This window comes from Cottoperca gobio, chromosome 14 (genome assembly GCF_900634415.1).
Source record: "Cottoperca gobio chromosome 14, fCotGob3.1, whole genome shotgun sequence".
Classification (NCBI taxonomy): domain Eukaryota; kingdom Metazoa; phylum Chordata; class Actinopteri; order Perciformes; family Bovichtidae; genus Cottoperca; species Cottoperca gobio.
In genome coordinates, this window is record NC_041368.1 from 9,406,448 (window position 1) to 9,430,700 (window position 24,253).

Genomic DNA, 24,253 nt, shown 5'->3' on the forward strand with positions numbered 1-24,253 from the left:
AAATAAGATGCAATACTTTCTCTAGATGTGTTTTTCTTGGGGAGGAGGCTAGCTCCTGGCTTGTTCGTGACTAATAAAACGAAACTCACATTTCAAAAACATTTATCTCATTACTAAGCAGTTTTGATTTACGGAAAAGGGAAAGCAAGAGAAAGTGTCAGACGTATTTCAAAAGATTGCTTTTAATTGTTACTGGATGTTTGTTTCCTATAGCCGAGCGCTCCAGTGTGCATGGAAGGCACAAAAAGATGTTTATTTGAACAAGAGTGAAATTCAGAAACTCTTTGAACCAATTTTATTTGAAGAAAATTGAAACGTGAGAAAACTTAAGTGCCTACAGTTTAGCCCCAAACTAGAGAAACCCATCAGTCCAACGACTGCGTCCGATGTGCTTCAACCGCAGGTTTCCCTCAACCAAACACCTCTGCATGGAGTGACATTAAAAGGCTCCAAGATATTCTGTGAATAGAGAACAGCAATCAAAAGGACTGGACAGAAGGTCTGACCTGCTTTAAGGGAAATGTTATACAAAAGAGAAGCATTTCTTTTAAGATATACAAAAAGATCTCAAGTCGTGAACCTCCCCGGCAGGGAAAATGATAAAAAAAAAAAATCCGGAAAGTACGACTGAAGAAAACAAGTCAGATTAATAGGTTGGTAAAGACTTCAGGCATAGCTGGAAATAGACTTGCACTTTTAATTAACTTTAACGTGCTGCTCATACCTATTCATGGATTATGTGTTGCTGGGAAAAAGAATGAACACCTTTCTGCTTTACAGCTGATTGTGTGTCTGAATTCTCCATACTTACTTACAAACTACTTTAATGGCAGGGTTTGATATTTTATGGAAACTAACAAGATTAAAAAAAAGACAAAACGATACAAATGTCCTCTTTAAAGTAATCTAATTAAGTCACATCAAACAATCAATATACCTCATTCATATTCATTGCAAAATGTGCTCAAGCAGAGTTATGGCAAATCACACATTTTCTTCAGTCTTATCTTGGATAAGTAATCGGATTGAACTGCTTTTACTTGGGACTCACACTTCAGTCATGAAACAAAACAAAAGGGCTTTGCATTTTCTGTGTGCACTGTTTGACAAAATATCTTTTTGTGCCCGTTTTTTAAATTATTTTTCGTAAACATTTATTTCTAAACGTATATTTCAGGGGCATAAGAAAATGTGCAGCTTGTTTTGTCATTTCACTTTGTTACGGTTAAATAATAAATAATAAAATAGTAAAATGGCTAAAATGTCATTGGAAAGGCCAAATGTTTTGAGATAGTATATTGTAAACATGATATATTATTTATCGACTATAATTCTCGACAGGTTTGTATGAAACATTTATTTAAAATAAGACTGTCTAATATTATTTGACCATAGACAAATATGAAATGTATCCTCACAGGCTGATTGTACTGTCTACTGCTTGGGCTGTCAGAGGTCTTGCATCAGTACAAGGCGTAATGTATCTTAATATGTTTTTTTTTTCTTTTTCTCCTCTCAGACAAGCATGAGACCAAGCTGAAAGGGCTCATTTACTTTCAGGCGATTGAAGAGGTTTATTACGATCACCTGCGCAGTGCCACCAAGGTAACGGACACTCTTTTTTCCTTTACTTATTATTCAGAACTTCATCTGTTTTGCACAGATGTTTATTAAATGTATCAATTCAATTCAATCCATGCTAATGATTCTCTTACATTTCCCCATAATAAACATTATTTTAACATGTAAAAGAATGTTGTTTTCTTTTGTATTAAAATGGTAGATTTCAAAATAAAGCTACCTTACAGTCACTCACAATTTATGTTCATTTTGACTGAAGCCGTTTGTGAGCAGCAATTAAATACTTATAAACAAATTGGATGTCTGTTATTCATGAAAATGGGAATGTTTTCAATTGGGAACTATTTTTAGATGCCATATTAGACTAGATTAAGTAGTTTTCTCTTCTTAATTTTAATGAATTTGTCTTCTTAACTTGCAAATGTGCAGAAAGTTAGTCTTTAAAAAAAGGCTGAAACCAACACATTTGAACTGTTAGTATATGCAACAGGTTGCGGCTTGCAGTCTAAAGAGTCTCCCCCCTCTCTGTGTGATCTTCCAGAGCCCCAACCCGTCTTTGACCTTCTGTGTGAAAACCCATGACCGCCTCTACTACATGGTGGCCCCGTCCCCGGAGGCCATGAGGATCTGGATGGATGTCATAGTAACGGGCGCTGAGGGATACACGCAGTTCATGAGCTGAGGGACCACTGGGTGACAGATTTGGAGGATGACGGGGGACTGAGCGAGCAACACAGACACCTGTAAGCCAACCTGAGCTGCTGCCTGCCGGAGCCTAAGTGCGAGACATTTGGCCTGATGCCGTGTAACGGATGGACATTTGAATAGATGGGGCTCTCATAAAAAGCCTGATGCCTTTGAACAAATGAGGGCTTAATGATGACAGAGGTGCGTTTGATATCATGTATGAGTTGTATATATATATCTTTCAGCCGCTATGAGATGGAATATAATTTGAGCAACCTGCCAATGGATCTATGAAGGGAACTCTCAATTAGATCACATTCTGCTACCAAAATGCAATGTTAATAATTACAGTATCATTTCTGAGGTTTCTTACTACATATAAGCTCAACGTTTTTCACCTCCGATCTATGCATGCAGTGTTATCACTCTAACCGATGCCTTCCCCCCCCCCCCCCCCTTTTTGATACATTTGTACTTTTTCTCTTGAGTTTGTTAACTTTACTCAGGTGAAAACAAAATATCTTGATACTTCAGAACTCTAAAAGTTCAACAAATGTTATAAGCAAATATTTTTAAAAAGTCATATGTTACTTATTTGATTAAACATTACTTGGTGCCAAATACTTGATGTAATGTTTTGTCAAATACAATATAAATGTTAATATCACTATATATTGTTTTATTCAGGCATATAACACAGCATTAATCTGTCTGTATTTTACACATAAATATATATATACATACATACATACATACATACATATACATATATATACATACATACATACATATATATATATATATATATATATACATACATATATATATATATATATACATATATATATATATATATATATATATATATATATATATATATATATATATATATATATATATGGCAAAGGAAACATTCTATTAGCATTTAAAAAAAATCATAAATAGTCCTATAATTATATTGTAAAACTACCGTGTACGTGTAATAAATAAATATATATGATGCATCTGTTTGTTTTGTCTGAACTAGTTTGTTGCTGACAAAGTGGTTAAACTGAGGACATTCAGTTACAAACCACTTCTTGTTCCTTAATTAGTGATTCTCGCAAACAAGTCATTAATTACCATCTTTCTTTAAATACTCTCAGACGCCCTAATGATGCCCTAGCGTTCACATTTTATTTAAATGAGAGCACACAATAGGTGTGCTCTCATTTAAGACTCCGCAGCTTCTCTATTTACATAAGAACAGTCAGGTGCTTTAATTAGTTAATTGCCTCGTTAACTCTGATTATCTACAGAAGTTGCTCTGGAAGTTTTGAAATCATATTCCATGTGTGTATTTCTGGCACAGTGTAATTAATTATGTGGCTCGCCCTACACTAGGTAGACCTCATAAAATAAAAAAACATGAAGTGAAATTACATGCAACTTAACATGCATGATTCAACGTCGAGAAATTTGAAATAAATAAAAAAATCCTCCCCCCTTCAACAAGTTCTTGTATGAAAATATATTCACACAGCGTATCTCTTTTCTTGTGCTCTTGGTTCAAATCAGTGATAGAGCAGTGCATGTGCGGATACATGATAATATATGACATGGCTGTGTGATTAATTTATTGCAGGGAATCAGTTGAATATTTAACAGACATGCAGGTAATCACAGAAACACACCTTGCCCCTGACAGGTACCAATTAGATTCAGCACATGAAATTTAAATTTTTAATATCCCTGGTTAGAAGTGAAAAACGGTTATATTTAGTGATATTTATTCAAATGAACAGTTCCGTACGAAGAAAGGTTCCTTCTTAAAACTCCGATACTAGAGAAGAGTATATCTGTGTTAAAGCTTCATTGACAGCGTTCGCACCATTTCACTGACCTTGGGAGAGATTTTCACACATTGTGCTTTTAGTATCTTTGAGTCTCTGGCGCGCCCGGCTGAATAATAAACAGATCTTTAAGAGGGCAGTGTGAGCTCATTACCGTGGTGATGAGCATGAGTGACACCTAGCCTTATTGTTGGTGAAATATTAATGAGCCATGGGTGATTTCCCCTCATTTTCTCACTCGCGGACTGGCCTTTCCCCCAGGCCTTTATAGCACAAGTAAGATAGCCAAGCTGTGAATTAGCACCGGTCTAGCATAATTTTGTCAATGTAAATGGGAGATCTTAACCTAGTCTGAAAACAACCTCAAAGATTCTGATGAAACGGAGATATCTCTCGGCTGCGAGGGCAAGCTCGTAGCATCACCTGTCAGAGACTTCCACATACTTCACAAAATTTCAGCGCAGATGTTTGTAATTTATAAGTTTTCATATCCACATGTGAGTTCAGAGTAATTTAGGAGATTAAAGAGAAAAATATCCTGCCCAACCCCGAACACACACACACACACACACACACACACACACACAAACTCAGAGCAGATGAAAGAAGCGTTCACTAAATGCATCTGATACAGCTGTGAAAGTTCCTCAGTTAATGTTTACCGCTTTGAACAAATCATCTTCACTCTCTTTGAAGTCAACGTAAAATGACAGTCGTGCATTCCAAATAGGGTACACGATGTACAAATCATTAAATTACAAAAGAAACATGTTTTCGGATTTCATGGCAAGCACAACAATGATATCTGAAAAATATCCAGAGGGGAGAATGAGCAGAAGCCCCAGCGCTGACCTAATGAGGCCAACAAAAACATAGATTGTGAATACCACAACTGCACCCCAGTGTGGGGTATATATATATCTTTGATTTAAGTCACTAGTAGCCATGGAAGTGAAATGCTTTCCAATATCATTGCAGTGTGAAAACTTGTATCATACTGTATGCGTTCAGTCCTACTTCTGGCCACACACATTTTAGATCATAAATTGTTTTTCAAAGTGTACATATTAGGGATATATATTGGAATTTTGCCGATATTTGATATGTTGAAATCTTCCATTTACTTTAAGCTGATTGATGATGCCAGTTCTGATAAATGCCCATATTTTTTCCACCCAATTGCAAGAAGCGTGAAGTGGAATTAACATATTATTATGGCTACAGTTATTGTGAGGGCCCACTGGTACAGATACAGATACAGACATTAAATACAACGCTTTTAAAAATGCACACATTCACTGGGGAAAAATTAAGTAAATTACTTCAACTGAGGTTAAATTTAAAAAAACATGCCATACTTATTTTCATGTAACATATCGGAGGAAATTTTCATTTTCAGATGCGGATAATTCATTGTAAAGCCTTTATCTACCGATACCGCTGACATGCCGATATCATTGTGCTTCCCTAACAAATAAACACACTTCCTTAGTGAAGCAAAGCATTGGTTATTGTTTTATCTTAATGTTGTTAATTGTTCGGGTCTTGACCTTTACCCTCAAGAAGTTCAGTGATGTAAGAATTAGATTTATAGTAGACTTAATACAAAAACATCACATGATTAAAATGCAATGTGAAAACTAACTGATGAGGAATAAAAAAAAGAAATCATACAGTAAAGCCAGCACTTTTAAATTGCCAGACTTAACATATTTAAAGTTCACTGTCATTGTAAGTCTAAAAATAAAGTAGTGTCAGTTAAGTGAAGCTCTGAGGAGTGAGCGGTATAAGTGTTATGAGCAAGAAGCACATTATGGCCAGAATGAATATCGGCTGTGTGAAGCTGAAAGGCGATAGACGCTGAGCCTGTGGGGTTTAAATGGCTCTGCAGGGCAGCATGACACAGCCTGAGTGCTGTGAATGACACTGAGGAATCATTTGGGACTTGTTTGCTTAAAGAGCTAAAATTTTGCAGAACACAAGTGATGCACGAAACAGTAAGGTTGAGTCAAAATCTGCGATCCTCGATTATTATTTTATCTGGGTTATTCTGCTGTTATTGTCAAGTTTTTTCCTCCCATACTTCTTATACATCCACAATACATAGCAATCTATCAACCTGCTGTTATTGAAGTTACATTTTACAATATGGGGTTTAATTGTTTTTATGCCAGGTCAGTTTAAGCTGAGCTTTGTGTGCTTTTAAGATGCATTTAGATGTTAGAGCTAGTTAGGAGTGATCTTCCAAAAGCTGTGACATCCCAAAGGAAGACAAAACAGATGCTGTAGTCCTTTAAATAACACCTCTAATTTACCACAAAGTCCTTGAGGAATAGTAGGTAAACATAACCCTGTGACTGACTGGTTCACATCTGTCAAAGCCTAGATACTATTCGTGAATGAAAATTATATCACACTTGTCACTTTTTTTTTCTCTCCAGACTTTAACTGTTTTCGTGCCAAAGAAATGGAAGTGATTTGTAGGCAGAACATAACATAAAAACATCCACAAATCCCCCCTGAGAGACGCCCATTCACAAGTCGTAACTGAATTCCATGTTTTCATCGTATGTTCAAAGCGGCCAAAAGTTGAGGACAATAAATTCTGAGAGAGATGATGATGAAATGATGGTGTAACCCTTACTAACGTGCCATACGTGCACTTGGCATGCAGCATCAACTTTTCCCTGACTTCCCGCCTCATACACAATATTCAGACAATGAATTTGGGCATCAATTGATGGACAGTCGCGTCTCGCTGTAGAAAATAATAATATATATCTCAAGTCCAATTTGATCCTAAGTTTACGGGCTTTCCTTTGATTCTTTAGTTAAATTTAGTTGAGTTTCAACAATCTGGAATATTTTACGAGTCCATATTTTGCTCTAAAAATACTGAGCCCATTGGATTATCAAAAGCAAGAAGAAGAATTAGAAGGTATTTGTAACACATTTGACATCTTTTTCTAATTAATGACGAAGGTAAATGCAGCAGTTCTGTCATGAGCATCACCTTGGATTTCTCTCGTGATGCGCAAACAGGAGGCACTCAGTGGACCAATTAATACAGACAGAGAGAGCAGTCAGCGATTTCCTGGGAGACCCTCTAACTTCACCAGCTCCTACTATCTCAATCTAGTCTCCATTACAACCACATTTATCTAGATTGCATCAGGTTGCCCTTCTACAAATCTCTCAAAGCTCCACTCATATGATAGCAACCACACGGCGGGCATTTTGCTGAATAGCCCCTCTGTAACAGGGCTGTCCCTTTGAATGACTCAGATTAACACAGATGAACTTCAGAGTCCTACACATGGCCTGCTACTCATGTACAATATAATCTATAGATACAGAGTTTCTGTAGTTTAAAAGTCTATTCAAAATGAGACACTTCCCCTTTGTGTGGAAACCACTCCTCTGTAGCCATTCTGGATAATTTAAGTGAAATGCTTTCCAACTTTTACTCAATACACAGACATGCTGCTCAGTGGACTAATCTATTAGAGGCTAGACACTGCTGTCCCTTCATTATGCTAATTCAGCAGAACTGCAAATAAGCCAATTGGTTATGACAAAATGATATTGTCGCAGAGATGCAACTCAGCAAATCAGATGGAGGAATAGTGGAACAAGGAGGGGTGCAGAAACAGAGGTGAGGTGGAAGGAAAACAGCAGGTATGGAGGGGGAGAGAGACAGACAGAGAGACAGAGAGCGTGAGAGAGAGAGGGAAAGAGAGACAGAAAGAGAGAGAGACAGAGAGAGAGAGATGCAAATCCCATGGCAACAGCAACCAGAAAACAAGTCTAAAATAGGGGGCAGTGTCCGCTATTACTATAGCAACAGGAGAACAGCACATTCACTCAGCTTCGGGATTTGCTGAAAGGAGAAAAACAAAGCTATATTTCTCACATGCTCACATAATTAAAATTGACAGTCATTACTAGTAAATCAATTTGCTTCTGCCAGCTGTGTCTCACTAAATTAGCCACGGAAATAGATTCTCAAAGTACATTATGATAACATTCAACAACAAAAGGTGAATAAGTTATCAGTCATTATTCACTAACTCGGTGTCATTTCATCAAACAATGTGAAGGTGAAGTTGATATGAACTGACAGCTACTGATTAGCAAATTATTTGACATATTTACAATAGAGTAATTGCTAAATAATAACGACATGATAATGACAACATAGATTCCTATTATAGAGCATATTTTAAGTGTATTAATAAATGACATACATTCTCATTTAGTTTGCTCAACTGTATAATCAGTCAGACAGACTTGATTACCACAAGCAGTTTGGTAAAACTGTACCACAAAAAGCTTTTCTCAGCTTTAAAAGCTGCAGCACTTATATCCACGCCCGGTTTGTTTACCTGAACCATGTGCACAGTCTGCACTGCAGAAACAAAAGATAACAACACAGTGATGCTTTGCCTTGCCTACCACCGACCAATCAAATTTCACATGTAGCCGAATCCAACCAATGACAGAAGGGCAGTCAGAGCACGCGCAGCCAATCGCTCTGAGCATGGACCACTGATGCAACGGCGATGCAACAGACTTCTAACTGAACAACAAAGTGTGTTGTGAATCAAATAGTCCCCCTTCAAAACAATACCATGCCACATAAAGTACACGGAACTGTATTGGTGTGTGTGTGTGTGTGTGTGTGTGTGTGTGTGTGTGTGAGAGAGTCGTGTTCACGTAAATCAAGCCTATCAGCAGGTTATGGACGGTCATATAAAGGAGCAGGCTACGCCGTCGAGCTCAGACACTAAAGGCACTGCCCGTATTTCCCCGGCTGTCTCTATAGCAACAACGAGTTATAGGAAAACAATTACAAAGTGTAACGCGTTACTTAATGTGATTACTTTTTGTATTGCCATTGCGATATAAACACTATATTGAGTCGAAACCACTTGTTATTGACCTTTCACTACTAAATTTCAGTTTCATTAAATTATTGACCCTGAATGAGTGTTTGTTCTGTGACTAAACGCTAATTCCTTGAGGTTTTAAGGGGTACAACTAGAGCAAAACATGTTTCCTATGGACAGTTAACTACTGCACACGGTACTTTTGTGTTACATTGTTGCCCTTCTGTTTACTTTTTTCAGATGTTTCCTTTTTACTCAAAACAAATTTGAAAGCGCCATTTTTGTGGTTGTATTATAACAATAATACAAGTTATCTTCACGTACTAAATTAAGAGATGGTATTACTTTTGAAACAACCATCAAGCAACGAGTAACTGTATTTTTAGCCTAGCGATGAGTTTGTGGGACGTCCTTCGGTGAGACGCGGAGGGTGGGGGCGGAGGGATCTACCCTCAGCAGCACGGTTTGTCCTGGTGACGCAGTTGGTTGCTAGGTGTGAATGAACTGATGCTTTCTCACAATTAAGCAGCTCCTCAGTTTACAGGTCGACCACAACAAAGCAACAACTCGTCCTTTTTTGCGGATATTCCGAGCTAAAAAATGGCTCTTTGAACTCGTGAAGTTGTTGGACCCGTGAAGAAATCGTGCTTTGCTTTAGCAACGCACCCCCAAGTGCTCTACCTTTTTTTCTGCAAGAATGGAGTAAGTCAACTGTCTCTACTCGCTATCCATACAGCTGTGTCAAGTTTGTTTTAGTGTTGTTGTATTGGTGTGTCTCAAGTGGTTACAGCTACGGAGTGGTCCCTACTTTGTCTGTTTTTTCTGCTTTACACATTTCTCCTATCTTCATATAGACTGTTTGCCTACATATTTAATGCTTCTTTAATGGCGTTGCTTCTAGGGTTTAGTCTGTTTTGCGTTGCTTTGTTAACACCGCATGGCCAGGTTAATATCAAATACTTTCATGTAAATGTATAGCCTCCATCCTGGAGATACAGTAGCAGATCACTGTCACTTTCAGTGGCACATCTTACCAGGTTTCCATTTAGATAACACATTATTGTCACCTAAACTGCTTAAGTGTCCAAACAGAGGTGATTATTTAAAAAAGGAAGATGGGATTGGGAATCTGCATTAATCCAATTTAATGATCAGGATGTCTCTCTCTCAAGAGAGTTAACCTACTGCTCTAGTGCTTCTTGACGCCAGTTGGGCAGCGTCACTAGGTCCCACGTGTTTTGAGAACATCAAGTGCATTTTGCTTTTTAGGGAGTTCAAAGCTCAAAGGACCCAGCTCTCACTTGTGTATCACTGCCTGTCAATTCTGAGGGTTGGTTTTTGAAAGTGTTTGAAAATTCTATTTTGAACAATTGACATTTAGTCTAAATGTCAATGTTTTGGAGAGCTAATTTCTAATAATCCTTTTTGCTCCAAACCCAATGATTCTTACATGATGAACAGCAGGTGATTTCTTCATTGTAACCCCTCCGTCAACAGACTTGAGTGATGTTGAGAAACTTGCTGAGGGCGGCAAAAGTGATATTCCTGATTCCCTGTCGAATAAGTTGCATCTTTTTAGCAGCATGTCTCTGATCCATGTCTCTGTTTACCCTCCAGGTTTCATTATGCACACCCAGCCCTGCTCTCTGTGGCCCATCTGTCAGACCCCGCTTGCTCTCAGCATATGCTTGGACTTGGACTGATTCAAAGCACCAACAGACAATATGATGGCAACATCAGCTCCTGTTTGGAAGACTCTTCGTGTCTGCCCGGCAGACCCCCTCGCTCTCTCTCACCCACAGGCTAACCACAGCCAATCACAGGGGTGCAGGGGGGAGGTGTCAGAGGAGAGTCAGCACTTAATTGGTGAGTTGCAGCGAGTACGCTTTTTTATATTTTTCCCCGTTTCAGGTGGGCTCGGCACTGCAGCACATTCGTCCTTCTCGAACAGTAAGTTAAAAACTAGCTACGCCTCATGCGTTGATATGCTACAACTATATTTTGAAAAAATCTTTCTTTACATTTACTATTGTCGATCTTATTATGCCTTTAGAAAACATGCAATGTTGGGTGACTGCTATTTTTATAAGATTTTCTTGAACGTTGCTATTTATCTTAAAACGATTGCACTTTTTTCCTCTCCTCAATAGGTGATGGTCTGACTGACTGGATGACGGAAGAAGTGGATTTCTCCTCGTACCTCCCAAACCCTCCTTCCCCTCCCTCCTCCACCAATGCCTCCCTTCCCCCTTCACCCCTTCAGAATGATATTCAGGTGCCCTCTGACTTGGAGGTCATGACCTCTCTGCTGCAAGAGGAACTTGCCCAACTAGAGGACTACTTCCTGTCTGAACCACTGCCAGAGAAAGGACCGAGGCTGGGAAAATGCGACAGGGGTCCACTGCCGGCGGGTCCTCAGCAGTTCAGTCAGCTGCCATATGCATCATACTCGACATCCAACCAATCGGAATCCAGCCCACTCCTTGTTACCCTGGCAACCGGTGAACTGGACCTGCTGAGCATCTGTGGCGGGCCCATTGGGCGATCCAAAATTCCAAGACACGCCCCGTACAGCTGCAGTCGCCCCACTGGGTGTGTTAGGAAAAGAGTTCCTGATGGTGCGAGGTTCAATGAGGGCTACGATAACAGTTTGTTGAGTTCCAAAGGAAACAACTCAGGTAACTCAGCCGTAACCCTCACAGGTAACTACGACTGTGTAGAGGACGAGCAGCTGGTAGGGAAAAGCTACTGTCTGGGTAGTGCAGTCGAGGTCAGAAGATGTGCCGTTCTACCAAAAGACGACAAAAATTGCTGTTTCAGCCAAGATGTCATAGGTGGCGGAAAAGTAGTTGGATTTGGCTGTGGTGGATCGCTTGATGTCCCGCACAAGAAAGAGGATCTGCTGATGTATAGCATGAGGGAAGTCAGCGGAGGCACTGCTAACAACGAGGTGCTGAATAGTATCAAGAATAGTGTGGAGGTGACAAAAGCCACATGCTCTTGGAAAACAGAGAGCAGCGAAGGTTGTTATCTTCCAGCAACACCGCAGTCTGAGGCCTTTCATAGCTACTTAGGCAACATCACCGAACAGGTGAAATCAGAGAGTCTACAGATAGCGCAACATGATTTACACTGTAATTTCCTGGAGAATCAGGGCCCAGAGTGTCTTTTAATGGCTAGGGAGAGTTTGAACTTGGAGTCTTCAGGGCACCGACAAGCATGCAGACTGAAGGAAGACCACTGTGCTTTAACATACGACGAAGACGACCTCATTCCAGGTGAAGGCGGCGAGCGCAAACAGAAGAAGAGAGATCAGAACAAAACTGCCGCTCACAGGTAAGTTTTCGTTTCTGCTTGGCAAAATATAACTTTCACAGGTGAAGATCTGCATTTACTCTATGTTTTGCTTAACGCAGATATCGCCAGCGAAAAAGGGCGGAGCTAGATTCTTTGGAGGGACAGTTGCATTGCCTTGAAGGCAGGAACCGGGAGCTCCGGGACAAGGCAGAGTCGGTAGAACGTGAAATCCAGTATGTCAAAGATCTGCTGATTGAAGTTTACAAGGCCCGCAGCCAAAGGCTGAAGCAGGACACAACAGCGTAACGCCAAGCTCTTGCAAGTAAATTTAAAGAGGGCATAACAGGGAGAATGTGGCGCTTTTTGTGTCTTTAACATTGTTCAGAATTGAATGTTTATTTTTAAATGCATGCTTTGCTAATGTGATTTTTTTTTTTTACATTTGAAATCAACACTATCCAATGCTTCCATTGCTTTCGCACTCTAATCACTCGAGCCTGCACTGTGGCATTGCAATGCTTTAAATGACAATCATTTTTAATAGATCTCGCACTGCGTGGATCCACTAATTGAAATACGCTTATTTCTGAAGAAGTAATGTTATTCATTATGCAGGTTTAATCATTTTTAACAGCCTTACATTGGAATTGATGTCAGCAATAGAACTTCATGTTTTTTTTTTCAATTACTGTACCATCCTTTTCACTAGTTGAAGTTGTCAAATATGTTGTGGGTGTCAACATGTGAAACTGCATCACTTCATTTTGAATACATCTTTCAAACCAAATACTTTTCTATAATAATTTCTCGCCTCTCTTGAACAGCAAATGTTATTTCAACTATTATGAATATTTTAAAATATTAGAATTGCTCTTGAAGATGCATTGACTTTTACAATGGCGGAAAGAACGGCTGATGTACAGAAGAGCAAAAAATAATTTCATCAATTTAATATTGTTACAATTTTATTGGACAATGCGTTTGATAGACTTCAGTTTCTGCAGCCCAACATATTCATTTGTAAAATGGAATTTGATGTTTTGAGTATTTAGTTCCTGTTTTCTTTTACTGAATGTCAAACATTTTACCCTGCTTTGTTGGAAACATTATTTTGTCTACTTTATTGGTTGTTTTTTTTCCTGATATTTGCATTACTTTTATTTTAACATATCACCGATTTTTTCCAGAAATGAATAATGTCCAAATTATAAATGATGTGATCAAAATATAATTTATCATTTATACTGTTTTGAAGGTGGAAACTGACTTTTTGTGTGTGTTTGTGGCAGTTGTGTCATCTATTGCATATTGCAAATATTACAATCTGTTTTGCAGCTCAGGATATGCAATTTGTCCTCCAGTCCTACCGATGCCAGTGGAAGATTCATGGCACCAGACTTCTTTCCTTCATTTTACATGCTAAAGATTTCACTGCTATAGGTTTTCACGAAGAAAAAAAAAGAAAAAAAAAAGGAAAAGGATATCCTTATGTACAAATATTTTAACTAGTGGAGTTTTAGCAGCCTCCCTCTGCATGTTTTTCCATAAACGGAGTAGGAAATGTAGGATTTCAGAAATAAGTCGGGGATTCTTCCTCTAAAGAGCTTGCTAAGGCAATACATTTTATAGGCCTCTGGCTGATCTGCACTAATTTGTAACAACTTTTGTATGTTCAGAGAGTGAAGTGTGTTAGCCTTTTCTTTGTAGAAAGTTAACTGAAAAAAATCTCATTAGGTTATTTGTAAAGGCTTTTGCAGTGTTAGCTTGGGTGTAAGAGGATACTGTGTAAATAATTTTCCAATTTGATTGTTGCTAAGCAAATAACCACTACTGTTACTGCCTATACCGGGGATAGATTTTTTCTATGCATATTTATTTTCAAACAATCATGGCTACATGAACGCTGACCTTTGGACATTTATGTGTAACAAGAAATTCATCTCACATTCCTGCGGTGTACTATCAACTGCGATTGTTAAAACCAAAAATATGTGACAGCACATTACTTTCATGTTCATTTAATCATATATGCACATGTCCTTTGTGTGGCGTCAAGTTTTTTTGTTTTCCTTTAAAAAATAAATAAAGTGTGTCATCAACCCAGTCCGTTGTGTTTTTCAGAGGTTTTCTCTCCGATTTGGGAAATTGACTGGGAATTATTTTTAGTTGCACTGACTGGTACAATAATTAGAAATTACAATCTGCCGTCTAATTTACCTTAAAAAAATAACAACGTCGTGCCTTTTTGAACGTAATAAATCTTTGTATTTGGCACAGAAAGGTCCAAACCTGTAGGGCCTGATGGACGCCGACACGCGCTGCTGTTTGATCCGAGCCCGCGGCCCATTCATACACGTAATGATACAGCGAGGAATGACACCTTTTATAATATTTATTAATATTATTAATAGTAATAAGTAGGCGCTTTGTGTTTAGTCGTTATCACGCAAAAAAAATGACAATTTAAAAAGAAATGAACAAATAACTAAACGTCCCGACCCTCCGAAAAATGCTGTTGGCAGCGGCCCGACAGTTCAATAAATCAAGTCAATTATAGCCTATAGCTCAAATTCAAGTACACAAAAAGAAACCCTAAATTCGGATAAGTAAACACGACCCCTAAATATCAATGAAGTGCGGTACCTGAAAACAACCAAAATGTATACAATCTGCAACCTGCGCTGCTGTGACAGCAGAGAAGCATTTCTAATGCAAACGTGTATTACCTCTGCAGTTTGTTGCTCTTATAACGACTACTAGTTATTATTACTGGAGAGTACGAAAAGTAAAAATGATCTCTTCGCTAATGAAAAAGAAAATCCGTCATCTCTGTGGAATTTCGATTATCTAATTTTTTTCTTAGAAAACTTTAACAGCAATCACATAGAAACAAACTTTTGTTTTATTTAAAACACACAGCCACGATTTCAGCTCTGCTAACAAAGATCTCCATTAAAGGAAAGTTACTTTTTATTTCCACCACTTAATCTTTAAATTAGAAAAAAGACACACTTTAGAAAAATAATAAATGTGATATTACTACTTTCTTTAATTCTCTAAGACACTGCTTAAGACAGGAGGAATAAGTATTGTAAAGTGAGGAAGGAGATCACTTATGTACACGTGGCTTATAAATCTGCCATCATTCCTAGAGAACTGGACTCACTTCCAGCCGTCTGATGAGCTGATGATAGTCACATTGTGGAGGTGCATGTTGTGAAGCCTGAAGAAGTTTCTTACTGGCATCGAGGGATCTCAGGACCTTCAAATGAATGCAAAAGAAATTGAATACATTTCAAATTTAAAAAGTTGCAACAGAAAATGACTAACTTGAAAATATGTGTATGTGTGTAAACATGCACAAATGTATATCCTATGAAAGACTATGCAATGAACTATGACCAATAAACAATTATTATTATTTTTACAAAGGAATGAATGAGCGCAAGGCAATAACACCGATAATTAAAATAAAAAAGTGAATTATTCTCTTCCATAAACAAACTAAACAAACTCTTGTACATGTTAAAATTCCAAACGGTTCCTTCTAACCAAATTTTGAAAACAAAAACAGACTTGTTGTAATGTCGACATCTGCCCTCCTGTAACCTGCTCATTTCATTACCTGACGTATTGCGTCCTGCTCGCTGTACAGGCACAGGGTTGCTATGGCAGCTTTTCTCACTGCATTTTGGGAATCCATGCACGCGGCTCTCAGAAGTAAGCTGGACATGTTTTCCTCCAACAACAAGGATAGGGTGCCGTCAACCTTTACCAGGTTTCCCAGGGCTGCACAACAGTGCCGACGCGTGAGGGCATCGGGGTCAGCGATGAGAGACGGCAACACGGCCGCCGTACTCCTGGCTTCCTCCATCCACCTGCGCCCCTCCTCATCGTCCAGTCCCTGTTCTACTATAGTACCCAAATATCCAGCTGCCTCACTGTGTGAAAACTTGTGTTTATTTTGTTCCATCCCTTTGCCCCACCCTGTAGTGTCACTGTCCTTTCCATTGGACCTACCTATTTTAAAGTCTGCCACAATATATCCCAACCAGTTCCCCACTGCCTTGCAAGCCATCCGCCGGACAGGCATGCAAGAATCTTGAAGACAGTCTATCATGCTTTTGAAAATGTCAGGTTGCAGGGTGTGCAGTGCAGGAGGCCTGAATGGATCCACATTACCCAAAAGTCTGCATGTGGCAGCCCTGATCTGGTCATAGGAGTGAGCCAGCGCCTGGTGCAGCGCTGAGGCTTCCAGGTGAAGCTGAAGGCGAGTGGGCCGAGGGGCCACTTGGGACAACAGAGTTAAGAGTTCCACAGCAGAATCCCACAGCACATCAAGCTGCAGCAAGTCATGGAGCAGAGAGCTGGCAGTTCTGTACAGAGGCGTCTGCTGTTTGGAGGAATCGAGCTGGCTGTTTCTGGGTGGCGCAAAAAAACCACAAGCCGCTTTTCCGAGGCGGGAAACAGAGCGCTCGGGGTCACAGAGGAGCAAACGGCTCAGCAGGGAGAGAGGCAGCTCTAATAGCGGAGGAGGAAGAGTTTGAATTACCTGCCAAAAAAGCACGAAAAACAAAATCACCCAGACAACTCGTCACAGATCAAACAGCCGACAACAAACAACACAATGCTCTCACCAAAGACATTAAGATGTAGAGTGGTGTGTGTCTGATGTGAGCCTACTGCAAGTGTTATCCTGTGTTGCATCAGAGAATTATGTTTGTCAGTGAGGTCTTTATTGGAGCATGTGAAGGCCCTCACCTGCAGGAGGCTTGAAACAATACCACAACTGTCATACAACTGTAAAATCGTGGCCATGGCGTGTGAAGGCGTGTCCAGGGCAAACGGAAAGCACAACAAGTGGCAGCTCAACACGGACAGGCTGCCGTGACTCAGATCCACCTCAAGTCTCCCAGGATCGCCTTCAGCAAACAAATGTAGACTGCAGGGTATAAAATATGTTATTGTTAGACCAGGCGTAGTAGCAGCGCTACGCTAACATTGGTGGTACAAATTAAACGGTACGTTAAGAAATCTGAACACCAACCAGTCAGTGCCCAGCAGCCGGCCAAGAGTGTGTACACATTTTGATTCACGTTCAGAAAACAGAGGAATGCACGAGTATGGAACCTTGGTGAAGACAAACAGCGCCGTAGACAGAAAGGAATGCAGCCCTGATGTAAAAAGAAAATTAAAAAGTAAATAAAGAATAAAATTGTTCTAAAATAAGGTGGGCCCTATAAGACATATTTACCATTTGCCGAACAGAAGTCTGCGTCTGGTGTCCTTGCCAGTGAAGTGCCAATCTTTTTCCATAGATCCAGAAACATTACTGGATCTAAACATGAAGGTCCATAGCCATTTGCATGCTGTTAAATATAAATACAGGCAAAGCTCAGAGGAAGAAAATGCAGGTTTATCAAATTGTTTTTATCACATTGTAGTTACCGTCTAACCTCAGTGAGCGTGTGCAGGAGTAAAGACATGAGGCCATCACAGAGCCCCCATCCAGAAGGAAGAGAAAGTTGGGGCTGAAAAAGCCAAAGAAAACAATAGTGGATCACTATAAAAACGTTCATCAAAAACTGTCTAATTATTTCCAAATTATTCCTTACAGATCAAATACCTCATACGAGTCCAAAAGCAGGTTTTTCAGCAAGGAGGATAGGCTGTCCATATCAACTCTGACATCAACATCATGGTGTATTAACAGAGACAAAACAGAGGCGGCCAGAGGCTAAAGAAGAGATAACAACAGACAACAGTGTCTCACAGATGACGAGCTCTATAAGCCGGAGTGAAGGGCCAGAGTCACTCTCTATATACACATACCGACTTTAATACTTACTGCCAAAGGAATGAGGTTTGGTTGACTGAGAATTGTGATGAAAGGCTTGGTGATCTCTTCCAGTCTACAGTAAGAGAACAGGCGATGAGCTGCCATGACTGTCATGTATGTTAGTTACTCACTTTCATACATACAACATTCTTTTATTAATATTATTATTAATGTTTTTAAATGAACAAAATCAGCTTCAGTGAAGAAAAAGAATACTCAAACCTATGCTCTTCGTCCACCCAGTCACAATGCTTCTCCTGGTAGATCATGAGCACAACAATCATTTCTCCAAGTGCTGGCACGCTCCATGGTTGCTGAGAAGAAGAAACATTTATAAAACAAGTCAGAAATTCTGTTGCAGGAATAAAGGCATTGTTGAATTTGGTTCCATGACTGAGCATTAACCTTGATGAAGTTTGAGTTTCCAACAGCATCATGGACTAGGTCAAAGAGGACATGAGGTAGTCCAACTTCCTGACCGATGTGGTAAGACTTCTCCAGGTCAGAGGTCACAATCAGGTTACGTAAGACCCTCAGCGGTAGGTGCATGCGCCATTCTTCTTTAACAACGCCGCCTGTTAGCTGACCAAACAAAACAAAGAGACTAAAGGCTAAATTGTTCCGAGTTAGAGTCAACTTATGTGTTATTGAAAATGTTACCTAATTACCTGAGCTTGAAATGTCAAGATCTTGGATTTAAGTTGAGGAATAATGGCACTGTAGTTTAATATTTCTCTCTGCTGCCTGCTTGGATCTGATTCGTGGGCCAGTTTCTCCCAATACTCCTCACGGTCATCATCCTGAAAGAACAAGAAATGATTGATAATGTAGGAAACATTTTCCTTTAAAGACAGCAAACAGTATCTTCATCACCAGGGCAGGTTGGCGACTGGAAGAGCATAGTAATATACTCTATATCAGTGGTGGAATGTAACAAAGTACATTTACTCAAGTACTGTTCTTAAGCAAAGTTTTGAGTTACTTCTACTTTACTTGATTATTTCCCTATTCTGCTTCATTATACATCCACTTCACTACATCTAAGAGGTAAATATTGTGCTTTTTACTCCACTACATGCGTCTGATCACTTGAGTTACTAGTTACTTTGCAGCCTAATATTTTACATATGAAACACATGATGAAAATATATAACATGATAACAATGCATCATGTTTTAAAAGTCCATTATGTCATTTCAAATATATTAAATTACCCAACAGCATATACAATTGTTCAAATCAGCTCCACCTCGACCAACTATAACAGAAACACACTAATTACTCATAAATGCATCAGCAATAATAATACAATATATAATAGTAAAACACTAGAAGGGGTCATTTTTCCGCATTATGAGCCATTTTACTTTTGATACTTAAGTACACTTTGTTGATAATACTTATGTACTTGTATTTAAGTATTATTTTCAATACAGGACTTTCACTTGTAATGGAGTATTTTCAAAGTGTGGTATTTGTATTTACAAGGATCTGAATACTTCTTCCACTACTGCTCTATAGTATGCAAAAATACACATTTTTTAACTGAAGAATGTCTTGTATTATCACTAGACAACGCAGCCGGCACTGACCTGCATGTGCAGTGTGTCCACATTGCATCTCTGCACTAGTCCCGGCCCGACCTCTACAGAGGGGAACTCCTGTTCATAGTCCCTGCTGATCTGACCCCTGCAGAGAGAATGCCCATAACCGTGAACACATAGCTCAGTCTGTTTGGTAGTGTATTGTGTTTTTAATTCCATAGACACCTGTGCTTTGGTCTCACGCAGACTTGATTCTTTGGGTTAAGGCTTTGATTGGCAGCTGTTGTGACCGAGTGATCCGAGTTAACAGTGACATCACTGGGCGGTTTGGCTCTCGGGGATGCTGCTGCCGTCCCAGAGTTAGCCCTTTCATTCCCCAATCCATCCTTCTTTTTCTGTTAACATACACACACAACAGCTTAAAACGCCTCCATGAATTCTCATGCGTCTAATTTAAGAATGAAAAATCCATTTGGGTCTCACTTTTACACCGTCACTGCCTGGCGATTTCCCTCTGTTACCGTTGTCCGTCTGTTCCCTGACCTTTCGCACTAATCTGCTCCCTCCAGGAGTCGGTACCGTCTTTGCCGCCACTTGCTGAAGTTTCAGCGCCAGCATGTCTGGGCTGGGTGTGACTGTCAGAGGGCTGAACACACCTGTGTCTGACAGCACTGAGCCAACACATCAAGAGGGGAAAAAAACGTTAAAATCAGAAATCAGAATAAGCTCAAAAACAGACCCGTGTCCTGCATATTTGGACATTTTTAAGCATCACCTAAAACATCATCAGCAACAAAGGGATGGTGCAGGAGGTCTGGCCATGACAACCGCTTCTGAGGGTCTTTGGTTAACAAACCTTTCAGGAAACTCTGTAAGGGAAATATCAGACAAGAACTGTGATTAAGGTAATATATTCTGTTTGTCAAACATTAAAAAACCAAAGGCCTTGTCTCCCCTTAAGCAGGCCTGTAGCTATTACTGATGATACGTGCTACATTTCTTCAGAATGTTTGACTAAAACGTGAGTGTTGAGTCCCCTTAAGTTCAGCTTCTCTTCTGGAGCTGACAGTGGCAAATCACTGACAAGAAAAAAGAAACAAAAATGATACATTTGTCTAATTTTAAACACACAAGAAGTAATTTTCTGCCACTAGGGGTCTCTCAACCAAAACAAAAACCAGAGAATGAGGTTGGTGGCGTGGGAGTTGTTGTCTTCGGCTGATCACAGTTAGGCTTCCTTTGTTGATCATTGTTCAGGAAGTTTTCACAGAGAGCCAAATTATCCGCAGGTCTCCTCTTCTTCAAAACAAACTGACACGATGAGTAAAACAGGTAAAAATAGTATAGTTAAAAATGACCAAGATCTAAAAAGTGTATCGTAAAAATGTGGTTTAAATTGAATAAAAAACGCATGCGCAAAAGGGGATGTGTGCAAAAACATTTGGGATAATGTAAGAACACAACTTAACAAAATATATAACATAGGTCGAATCATTTTTAGACATTTTAATGCAGAAATGTCACATATTATACTTTGAAGCTGAGAAAGAATTTAAAGTAATTTGTTTTTGGTGTCTGGTCAAAATGAAAAAGTATTTCTTATGGTCCTGCGCCTAAGCACAGACCACCTGGCTGAGCATTTGAAAAGATAAGGCTTTCAGTTTTCACTGTACAATCAGCTTGCCTTATTTGAAATCACATATTTATACGGTGCAGATGTTGACTTTGTCACAAATATGATACAGCACCACCAGGCTGCAGTTGTACTGTACCGTGCAGGTGTCGCTCATAGTGTCTGGCCATTTGACTGGGTCTCTCATTATAAGATGTACCAGGTGGAAGATGGAGTTTGTGTAGAACGGAGGCGCCCCCGTGTGGAGTTCATACAGGATGCAGCCCAGAGACCAGAGATCAGCAGTGTGGTCATATGGCTTCTCCTCCACCAGCTCAGGAGACATGTACAGCGGCGTCCCCTTGATAGAAGTCAGCACCAAGGTGGAGACGCTCATGGCCCTGGCAAACCTACAGCATAATTTCATCACATGTAATTTATCTTTGTGAAAATAATTAAGACAGCTACTTTAAAAAAACATATACCTACCCAAAGTCACACAGTTTCACCACCCCACTTTTGTTCAAGAGAATATTTTGTGGTTTCATGTCACGATGAAGAATGCGATGGGAGTGTAAATAATACAGAGCGGAGACCAGCTGGCAGGCGATCTCACGGACCTGGGAAGAAGGGAAGAATGAGCACATGTTGATGATGAGAAACCATGATAAATCTGTTGTCTGGCATAACTCTGTGCACTGAAAATGCAAACCTGGCTCTCTGGTAAATTCCCATCATCCTCAAGAATCTGGAACAACTGACCCTCCGCATACTCAGTTACAACCACAACCTGTTAAAAACATATGAGGGATTAAGACAGTGATAAAACATGAAATTTACTCCCCCCAAATCTGGCCTGCGCTAGGGTGCCAGGTGGCCTGCTGACGATTTTCTAATTCACAATGAAAATTAATTGATTCACAATCTGTTTTGTTGTACCTCTAATGTAAATAAAGTGCATAAATAAAAGCATCAAAATAGACTAATAGAGCTTGTTTATTAAAATATATCAGGGGAGGATACCAAAACAGAGGTCCAGGGTAATTCCAGGAAGACAACTATTAGCCGAAAAGAGCAAAGGTCACACAGAAATGATGATAATTCTGATCCCATAAATGTGAATTTCTCACTTAAATAGCTTAAATATGCTATTTATTCTGTACCTGATAGCACACGATTATGTTTATGAATCATTCCAACATTTGAGTAATGATGGAAGAAGTAGCGGTTATGTTTATTGTTGTATTAACTCTTTCAAAGCAGTTTACCAGCACTAACATGCATGTGCAGCTATTAAAGGCAGTAAAATATCTGATGTTGCGGTTATATCGACCCAGTGTCAATCCTTGTGCTAAATTAATTTACCTAATAAATTAAGTTATTAGTTAATTTGAAAATAAAGAAAGAGGAGTTATGGGCCTTTTAAATGTATTTTATGTGATGCATATTATTGAAGCAAGTAGTATCCCTGCATTATGGCCATGGCATTATAAACTCAGATGTAAAGATAATTAGTTTAGTAGATCCAATAATCTTTTGTGATTGCATTCTGGAACAGAAGATTATAGTGAATGTACCTCAGTTTCAGTCTCAAAGTTGTCAAAGAGTTGGACAATATTCGGATGTTGAAGACCCCTCATGATCTCAATCTCTCTTTTGAGACTCCGAAGCTCCTTTTCAGAACGACCCACTTTAGGCATAAACTTCAGAGCCACCACCTACAATGGAAACGGATGCAAAGACGGTGAAGAAGCATGGCTAAACAAACCAGTCACACAGCTATCAAACCATTCAAACAAAAGATACTTACCTGGCCAGTAAATATTTTCCTTCCCTTGTAAACTCGACCAAATGAGCCCTCTCCAACCAGCTCCAAAACATGATACGAGTTCATGTCGACGGTGAACGGCAGGAGGCTAACGTTACAATGGGCAGCAACTGAATATCGGTAAATTATCCGTTAGGGCAATAGGCGCGTGGCTGTTTCATTCCCTACAAGCAAACCCTACTTTTATCCCAAACTTTGAACTTTTCAAGTCACAAGTTCTAGCTAGCAGCCAGGTGTAGATGCTAACGTTGACTTCGAGCGTCACAGTTTACTTTTGAGTGCCACTACTTTTTGTGTGACAACAGAAATGTAAACGCTGTAGAGCAAGTCTAACTGCCGTTTCACAAAAGTAACAACATACAGTTAAGTTTAACTTGCCACAAATATTTACTCTATAGTTATATGCATACCATTTTATTAGCGTTTAATTTGATTAAAAAACCCGTTATTTTAATCATTATTTTAATGGAAATACAAAAGTCAAAACTGGCTCTTCTGTGGACAACAGGCAAGCAGGGGTCCTTAGCCTAGCAACCACTGTTGCGTTCATGGCAACGAGCTAAGAAGGGACAACAAACAGGCGGCTAGCTGATTTTCTTTTGGATTTTATGAATTGTACCATTTCCTTTTTCTTTTTCTCTCAATATTTCTTCACGCTTTAACAATACTGTATTTTTTACACTCATGCCAATAAATAGCCGGCCCTGGATGATCCATAATAGAAGAAAAGCTTTGGTAGCATAGCCAACTGATTGGCAGAGGACATCATATACATTCTGTATTACCAAAGTAAACATCCCCATTTTACACGATATATCCAAAACATATCTATTTATCTAAATTCCTTAGATATTGAAAACAAATGTAATCTTTGCAATGATGAACCATAATCTTTAACGCATTAATTTTAACATTGTATACATTCAGTTACTTTTGAACTCAAATGAAAGATTATATATTGTGTAGAACTAATCATATAAAAATTTAGTTAAAAAGTGTCATTATACATTTTGAACAAATAGTCTATAACATTGAATTTATTGTACTCTGATTATAGACTTTATTGTAAAGCTTAAATAGATGCAAAATAACAAAAGAAAGGCTGCCCTTAATTTCACTGGATTTTCATGTGAATTAAAAGAAT

General features: G+C 39.2%; 3 protein-coding genes across 11 annotated transcripts in view; 2 read left to right on the forward strand and 1 right to left on the reverse strand.

Annotated features, from left to right (window-relative positions):
- Positions 1–3,073, forward strand: part of phldb1a (pleckstrin homology-like domain, family B, member 1a) — a 31,994-nt gene extending 28,921 nt beyond the window's left edge. For 6 of the 7 annotated variants that reach the window (XM_029448182.1, XM_029448181.1, XM_029448179.1 and 3 more), the window contains 2 exons: positions 1,520–1,605; positions 2,123–3,073. In XM_029448182.1, coding sequence (XP_029304042.1) covers positions 1,520–1,605; positions 2,123–2,263 — 227 coding nt within the window. In that variant the 3' untranslated portion in view covers positions 2,264–3,073. The remainder of the gene's footprint in view (positions 1–1,519; positions 1,606–2,122) is intronic. The other variant, XM_029448180.1, reaches the window with a different exon arrangement.
- stk36 (serine/threonine kinase 36 (fused homolog, Drosophila)) lies at positions 213–23,393 on the reverse strand. Of its 3 annotated transcripts, none has more exons than XM_029448189.1 (21): positions 23,092–23,393; positions 22,859–22,999; positions 21,994–22,071; positions 21,771–21,901; positions 21,502–21,691; positions 20,445–20,538; positions 20,153–20,340; positions 19,895–20,064; positions 19,718–19,814; positions 18,794–18,925; positions 18,531–18,707; positions 18,348–18,439; positions 18,135–18,198; positions 17,913–18,023; positions 17,743–17,817; positions 17,541–17,655; positions 17,334–17,460; positions 17,048–17,228; positions 15,912–16,838; positions 15,453–15,548; positions 213–459 (listed from the first exon to the last, which is right to left on the reverse strand). In XM_029448189.1, exons 1-21 carry the CDS (start codon positions 23,173–23,175, stop codon positions 394–396), a joined length of 3,336 nt encoding a protein of 1,111 aa, XP_029304049.1. In that variant the 5' UTR covers positions 23,176–23,393; the 3' UTR covers positions 213–393. The 3 variants fall into 3 exon arrangements, with proteins under 3 accessions (XP_029304049.1, XP_029304046.1, XP_029304048.1); XM_029448186.1 differs by having other exon boundaries at positions 214–459; positions 21,442–21,691; positions 23,092–23,392; XM_029448188.1 differs by lacking the exon at positions 213–459 and having other exon boundaries at positions 15,171–15,548; positions 21,442–21,691; positions 23,092–23,391.
- atf5a (activating transcription factor 5a) lies at positions 9,540–14,392 on the forward strand. The gene is made up of 4 exons (XM_029448191.1): positions 9,540–9,691; positions 10,607–10,855; positions 11,140–12,325; positions 12,406–14,392. The coding sequence occupies exons 2-4, from the start codon at positions 10,714–10,716 to the stop codon at positions 12,590–12,592; spliced, it is 1,515 nt and encodes a 504-aa protein (XP_029304051.1). The 5' UTR covers positions 9,540–9,691; positions 10,607–10,713; the 3' UTR covers positions 12,593–14,392.
- Positions 23,394–24,253: the final 860 nt, after the last annotated feature.